The sequence below is a fragment of the Phyllobates terribilis genome, unplaced genomic scaffold (genome assembly GCF_046119375.1).
Source record: "Phyllobates terribilis strain yellow unplaced genomic scaffold, ASM4611937v1 Scaffold_3__8_contigs__length_932513732, whole genome shotgun sequence".
Classification (NCBI taxonomy): Eukaryota; Metazoa; Chordata; class Amphibia; order Anura; family Dendrobatidae; genus Phyllobates; species Phyllobates terribilis.
Window position 1 is genome coordinate 126,082,322 of NW_027362763.1, and position 6,965 is coordinate 126,089,286.

Below are 6,965 nucleotides of genomic sequence, written 5' to 3' on the forward strand. Positions count from 1 at the left end.
GGTTGGGGTTGTGTTAGGGTTGGGTTGGGGTTGTGTTAGGGTTGTGTTAGGGTTGTGTTAGGGTTGTGTTAGGGTTGTGTTAGGGTTGTGTGTAGGGTTGTTGGTTGGGGTGTGTTGTTTGGGGTTGGGGTTGGGTTAGGGTTGGGTTGGGTTGGGTTAGGGTTGGGTTAGGGTTGGGTTGGGGTTGTGTTAGGGTTGGGTTAGGGTTGGGTTGGGGTTGGGGTTGTGTTAGGGTTGGGTTGGGGTTGTGTTAGGGTTGTGTTAGGGTTGTGTTAGGGTTGGGTTGGGGTTGTTAGGTTGTTAGGGTTGGGTTAGGGTTGTGTAGGGTTGGGTTGGGGTTGTGTTAGGGTTGGGTTTGTTAGGGTTGGTGGTTGGGTTGGGTTGGGGTTGTGTTAGGGTTGGGGTTGGGTTGGGGTTGGGTTAGGGTTGTGTTAGGGTTGGGTTGGGTTGGTTAGGGTTGTGTTAGGGTTGTGTTAGGGTTGTGTTAGGGTTGTGTTAGGGTTGTGTTAGGGTTGTGTTAGGGTTGTGTTAGGGTTGGGTTGGGTTGGGGTTGGGTTGGGGTTGTGTTAGGGTTGTGTTAGGGTTGTGTTAGGGTTGGGTTGGGGTTGTGTTAGGGTTGGGTTGGGGTTGTGTTAGGGTTGGGTTGGGGTTGTGTTAGGGTTGGGTTGGGTTGGGTTGTGTTGGTTGTGGGGTTTGTTGGGGTTGTGTTAGGGTTGGGTTGGGTTGGGCTAGGGTTGGGGTTGGGGTTGGGTTGGGTTGGGGTTGGGTTAGGGTTGGGTTGGGGTTGTGTTAGGGTTGTGTTAGGGTTGTGTTAGGGTTGGGTTGGGGTTGGGTTAGGGTTGGGTTGGGGTTGTGTTAGGGTTGTGTTAGGGTTGTGTTAGGGTTGTGTTAGGGTTGTGTTAGGGTTGTGTTGGGTGGTTGGGTGGGTTGGGGTTGGGTTGGGGTTGTGTTAGGGTTGTGTTAGGGTTGGGTTGGGTTGTGTAGGGTTGTGTTAGGGTTGGGTTGGGGTTGTGTTAGGTTGTGTTAGGGTTGGGTTGGGGTTGTGTTAGGGTTGGGTTGGGGTTGTGTTAGGGTTGTGTTGGGTTGTGTTAGGGTTGTGTTAGGGTTGTGTTAGGGTTGTGTTAGGGTTGTGTTAGGGTTGTGTTAGGGTTGGGTTGGGGTTGGGTTGGGGTTGGGTTAGGGTTGGGTTAGGGTTGGGTTGGGTTGGGTTGGGGTTGTGTTAGGGTTGGGTTGGGGTTGGGTTGGGGTGGTTGGGGTTGTGTTAGGGTTGGGTTGGGGTTGTGTTAGGGTTGGGTTGTGTTGGGGTTGGGTTAGGGTTGTGTTGGGTTGGGTTAGGTTGGGTTAGGGTTGGGTTGGGTTAGGGTTGGGGTTGGGTTAGGGTTGGGGTTGGGTTGGGTTAGGGTTGGGGTTGGGTTAGGGTTGGGGTTGGGTTGGGTTGGGTTGGGTTGGGGTTGTGTTAGGGTTGGGTTAGGGTTGGGTTGGGGTTGTGTTAGGGTTGGGTTGGGGTTGGGTTGTGTTAGGGTTGGGGTTGGGTTGGGTAGGGTGGGGTTGGTAGGTGGTTGGTGGGTTAGGGTTGGGTTAGGGTTGGGTTGGGGTTGGGTTGGGGTTGGGTTGAGGTTGGGTGGGGTTGTGTTAGGGTTGTGTTAGGGTTGGGGTTGTGTTAGGGTTGGGTTGGGGTTGGGGTTGTGTTAGGGTTGTGTTAGGGTTGTGTTAGGGTTGTGTTAGGGTTGTGTTAGGGTTGTGTTAGGGTTGTGTTAGGGTTGTGTTAGGGTTGGGTTGGGGTTGGGTTGGGGTTGGGTTGGGTTGGGTTAGGGTTGGGTTAGGGTTGGGTTGGGGTTGGGTTAGGGTTGGGGTTGGTTGGGGTTGTGTTAGGGTTGGGGTTGGGGTGGGTTGGGGTTGTGTTAGGGTTGTGTTAGGGTTGGGTTGGGGTTGTGTTAGGGTTGTGTTAGGGTTAGGTTGGGGTTGTGTTAGGGTTGGGTTGGGGTTGGGTTGGGGTTGGGTTGGGGTTGTGTTAGGGTTGGGTTGGGGTTGGGTTAGGGTTGGGGTTGGGTTGGGTTTGGGTTGGGGTTGGGTTGGGTTGGGTTAGGGTTGGGTTAGGGTTGGGGTTAGGGTTGGGTTGGGGTTGGGTTGAGGTTGGGTTGGGGTTGGGTTGGGGTTGTGTTAGGGTTGTGTTAGGGTGGGTTGGGGTTGTGTTAGGGTTGGGTTGGGGTTGGGGTTGGGTTGGGTTGGGGTTGGGTTAGGGTTGGGTTAGGGTTGGGGTTGGGTAGGGTTGGGGTTGGGGTTGGGGTAGGGTTGGGTTGGGGTTGGGTTGAGGTTGGGTTGGGGTTGGGTTGGGGTTGTGTTAGGGTTGGGTTAGGGTTGGGTTGGGGTTGTGTTAGGGTTGGGTTGGGGTTGTGTTAGGGTTGTGTTAGGGTTGTGTTAGGGTTGTGTTAGGGTTGTGTTAGGGTTGTGTTAGGGTTGTGTTAGGGTTGTGTTAGGGTTGGGTTGGGGTTGGGTTGGGGTTGGGTTGGGGTTGGGTTGGGGTTGGGTTGGGGTTGGGTTGGGGTTGGGTTGGGGGTTGTGTTGGGGTTGGGTTGGGGTTGTGTTAGGGTTGTGTTAGGGTTGTGTTAGGGTTGTGTTAGGGTTGGGTTGGGGTTGGGTTGGGTTGGGGTTGTGTTAGGGTTGTGTTAGGGTTGGGGTTGTGTTAGGGTTGTGTTAGGGTTGTGTTAGGGTTGGGTTGGGTTGGGGTTGGGTTGGGGTTGTGTTAGGGTTGTGTTAGGGTTGGGTTGGGGTTGGGGTTGGGTTGGGGTTGGGTTGGGGTTGGGTTAGGGTTGTGTTAGGGTTGTGTTAGGGTTGTGTTAGGGTTGTGTTAGGGTTGTGTTAGGGTTGGGTTGGGGTTGGGTTGGGGTTGGGGTTGGGTTAGGGTTGGGTTGGGGTTGTGTTAGGGTTGGGTTGGGGTTGGGTTGGGGTTGGGTTGGGGTTGTGTTAGGGTTGTGTTAGGGTTGTGTTAGGTTGGGGTTGGTTGGGTTGGGTTGGGGGGTTGGGTTGGGGTTGGGTTGGGGTTGTGTTAGGGTTGTGTTAGGGTTAGGTTGGGGTTGTGTTTTTGGGTTGGGTTGGTTGGGTTGGTTGGGGTTGTGTTAGGGTTGGGTTGGGGTTGTGTTAGGGTTGTGTTAGGGTTGGGTTGGGGTTGGGTTGGGTTGGGTTGGGGTTGGTGGGTTGGGTTAGGGTTGGGTTAGGGTTGGGTTGGGTTGGGGTTGGGTTAGGGTTGGGTTAGGGTTGGGTTAGGGTTGTGTTAGGGTTGTGTTAGGGTTGTGTTAGGGTTGGGTTGGGGTTGGGTTGGGGTTGGGTTGGGGTTGGGGTTAGGGTTGGGTTAGGGTTGGGTTGGGGTTGTGTTAGGGTTGGGTTGGGGTTGGGTTGGGGTTGTGTTAGGGTTGTGTTAGGGTTGGGTTGGGTTGGGTTGGGGTTGGGTGGGTTGTGTTAGGGTTGTGTTTAGGGTTAGGTTGGGGTTGTGTTAGGGTTGGGTTGGGGTTGGGTTGGGGTTGTGTTAGGGTTGGGTTGGGGTTGGGTTAGGGTTGTGTTAGGGTTGGGTTGGGGTTGGGGTTGGGGTTAGGGTTGGGTTAGGGTTGGGTTAGGGTTGGTTAGGGTTGGGGTTGGGTTGGGGTTGGGTTAGGGTTGGGGTTGGGTTAGGGTTGGGTTGGGGTTGGGTTGGGGTTGGGTTGGGGTTGGGTTGGGGTTGGGTTGGGGTTGGGTTGGGGTTGTGTTGGGGTTGGGTTGGGGTTGTGTTAGGGTTGGGGTTGGTGTTAGGGGTGGGGCTGGGTTAGGGTTGGGGCTAGTTTTATGTTAGGGTTGGGTTACGGTTCGGGTTAGGGTTGGGATTTTTTCAAAATTAAAGAAAAAAAAATGATGACGATATGATGACTAATGTTGAGAGCAAGTGCTCGCTACTTGAGTTTGCACCGAGTATCGCTGGTGCTCAAGTGAGATGCTCGAGTCTCCGCCCCACATGTTTTGAGGCTGTTATACAGACAAAAAAAAAAAACGTGGAGATTGCCTGCCAAACACAGGCAATCCCGCATGTTTTTTTCTTGGGGTGTCTAAGAGCCGCAAAACATGTGGGGCGTGGACTTGAGCATGTCGCTTGAGCACCCGCGATACTCGGATGCATACCTGAGCACCCGATGCAAACTCAAGTAGCGAGCACTTGCGCTCAAGACTAATGACAACTTATTCAATATGATGACCTGATGGTATCAAATTCTGTGTCGTACCTCTGAGTTCAAAAAGTTCACTACACCCCTTGATAAAATCCTTGAGGGGTCTAGTTTCCAAAATAGGGTCACTACTGGGGGTTTCCTCTGTTTAGGCGCATCTGGGGGCTAAAAGATAATTTTTGTGGAAAAAGTTTGATTTTATATTTAATGGCTCTAGATTATAAACTTCTGTGAAGCACCTGGGGGTTCAAGGTGTTCACCACACATATAGATAAGTTCCCTGAGGGGTCTAGTTTCCAAATGCTTTCACTTATGGGGGGTTTCCACCGTTTAGGCACATAATGCGCTCCCCAAATGCAACATGGCGTCTGCTCTATATTGCAGCCAATTTTACGTTCAAAAAGTCAAAGGGCGTTCCTTCCCTTCCGAGCCCTGCCGTGCGCCCAGACAGTGGTTTTCCTCCACATATGGGGTATCAGCGTGAAAAAAAGTTAAATGTTTATTTTTTCCTTCCATGTTACTTCAGTTCCTGTGAAGCAGGTGAAGGGTTAGTAAACTTCTTGAATGTGGTTTTGAGCACCTTGAGGGGTGCAGTTTTTATAATGGTGTCACTTTTGGGTATTTTCTGCCATAAAGACCCCTCAAAGTCACTTCAAATGTGATGTGGTCCCTAAATAAATAGTTTTGTAAATTTTGTTGGAAAAATGAGAAATCGCTGGTCAACTTTTAACCCTTATAGCTCCCTAACAAAAAAAAAATTTTGTTGCAAAAATTGTGCTGGTGACATGAGGGAAATGTTATTTATTAACTATTTTGTGTGACATATCTCTCTCATTTAAGGGCATAAAAATTCAAAGTTTGAAAATTGCTAAATTTTCACCAAATTTCTGTTTTTTTTTTCACAAATAAACACAAGTCTTCTCGAAGAAATTTTACCACTATCATAAAGTACAATATGTCACGAAAAAGCAATTCCTGAATCAGTGGGATCCGTTGAAGCGTTCCAGAGTAATTACCCCATAAAGTGACAGTGGTCAGAATTGTAAAAGTTGGCCTGGTCATGAAGGACATAATTGTCTCGGTCACTAAGGGATTAAATGCCACTGTCAGTCAGGAACAGCGACATGTATTTGGCTTGATTGCCAGTGGGATTTCATGGCAGCCACGTGCCAAGTCTCTGCCATCTTTGTTCTCCTATGAAGTCTAGCTTGTAAGAGAACATCAGTTTGCCAAAGTTGTGCAATATAGTAGCATTGCAGTATATATCGTATAAATCCCCCCATGCTTCAAAATAAAGAAATAGGGGAAAAAGGCATATTCAGTGTTGCCACGACTGTAAGAGTCCAAGATATAAATCAGTACTGTAAACCCTTAAAAATAAAATGAACCTCCAGACTTCTGTTTTTTCCTGTTTTCACTCCAATAAAAAGCGATCAAAAACAACTTATATACCCAAAATGAAAATTGAGGACAGTGGAAAGGTGTTAACTCCATTTGATGAGGATGTTTTTGTATTTTTACCTTTTAATGCCTTAATTTAATATAATGTGTGGTTTTTTTTCTTTTGCAGCTCGCTTCCTTCTAGTAATATTATCCGAATTCTCCGAATGCAAGATCCCGAAAGAGGACAAACCAGTCTACCCTTCCAGCCAGTGAACCAAGAGGAGGAGGAAAACAATTGATTTGCTCCCCTCTTATAATCTAGAATTTCCTTCCCTGAGTGTCGAGGATTAGTGGGTCATTTGTTTTCCGCTTTATATATAAATATATATATATTTTATGTTGTTGCATCCGCCAGATTGAGATGTTTATTTCCATTATTTCCAAATGTCTATAAACAGAAAACTTTCTAATATTACTTTTCTATATATTTCCCATATTTTTGTAATCGTGCAATAATTTTATATATATTTCCTATCCTTGAGTGTTGGTCACCTGGGTTGGGTGTCTTTTTAAGAAGGTAAAAACTCGGTATAGAAATGTAAATTGCTAATTATTTTTTTTTAGTAAAAAATTTTTTGTTTTAAAGCCTTGTCCCTGCAAATCTGTTTGTAGAATTATATTTTTTACCAGAGTCGGTAAGTAAGAATGAAGCCTACTTTTATAAAGTAGAGGGCTATTATTACTATTGTTTCAATAAATAAAGGCTATTTATTGTATTTTTTTTTTTAACTTATACAACTTTTCAATATACTTTCTGCATCAAATCCTCAAAAATATTCAAGATCTCTGTGTGCTGTCATTGAATAGAAACCTATGAAATCATTACCAGACACGGCTTCTGCTACGCATAAAATAATGCAGAGATGGATATATACATTATATTATTATTTTGTTTTTCTTTTCTGCAAGTGTTCTGAATCCATAAAATGGTACTACAACGAAGCGCAGGTTCACATGCTTAAAGTCTGCTCAATTCATTGTGTGTGGGACTCTCAGATATGGCGGAGCACTGCTCTCTGTTTTCCCCATCAGTCTTATATATATGTAGAGCCCCGTTCTCTGTATTGCTAGGTGTCCCATTGGTCAAAACATTAGGATCCTGTAACAAAGGGGTAACTTTTAATTCTGGAAATACCACTTTAAGCTCCCACCAGGTGCTATTGTTAAAAAGGATTTGTCAGCTTGCCTGACATATTTCTTTACTGAATACTTGTATTTTCCATAAAACAACAATTCTAAAACTCTGTGCTGTGCCATTCTTAAGGTGTTCCTCCAGTAAATACATGCCTAAATTGTTATAATGTGCCACCATTGGCTGCATCGTCTCCAGAC

At 47.1% G+C, this 6,965-nt stretch overlaps 1 protein-coding gene across 3 annotated transcripts in view; it reads left to right on the plus strand.

Annotated features, from left to right (window-relative positions):
• SMC6 (structural maintenance of chromosomes 6) overlaps positions 1-6,349 on the plus strand; it is a 75,665-nt gene extending 69,316 nt beyond the window's left edge. For all 3 annotated transcript variants that reach the window (XM_073674123.1, XM_073674124.1, XM_073674125.1), the window contains one exon: positions 5,761-6,349. In XM_073674123.1, coding sequence (XP_073530224.1) covers positions 5,761-5,872 — 112 coding nt within the window. In that variant the 3' untranslated portion in view covers positions 5,873-6,349. The remainder of the gene's footprint in view (positions 1-5,760) is intronic.
• Positions 6,350-6,965: the final 616 nt, after the last annotated feature.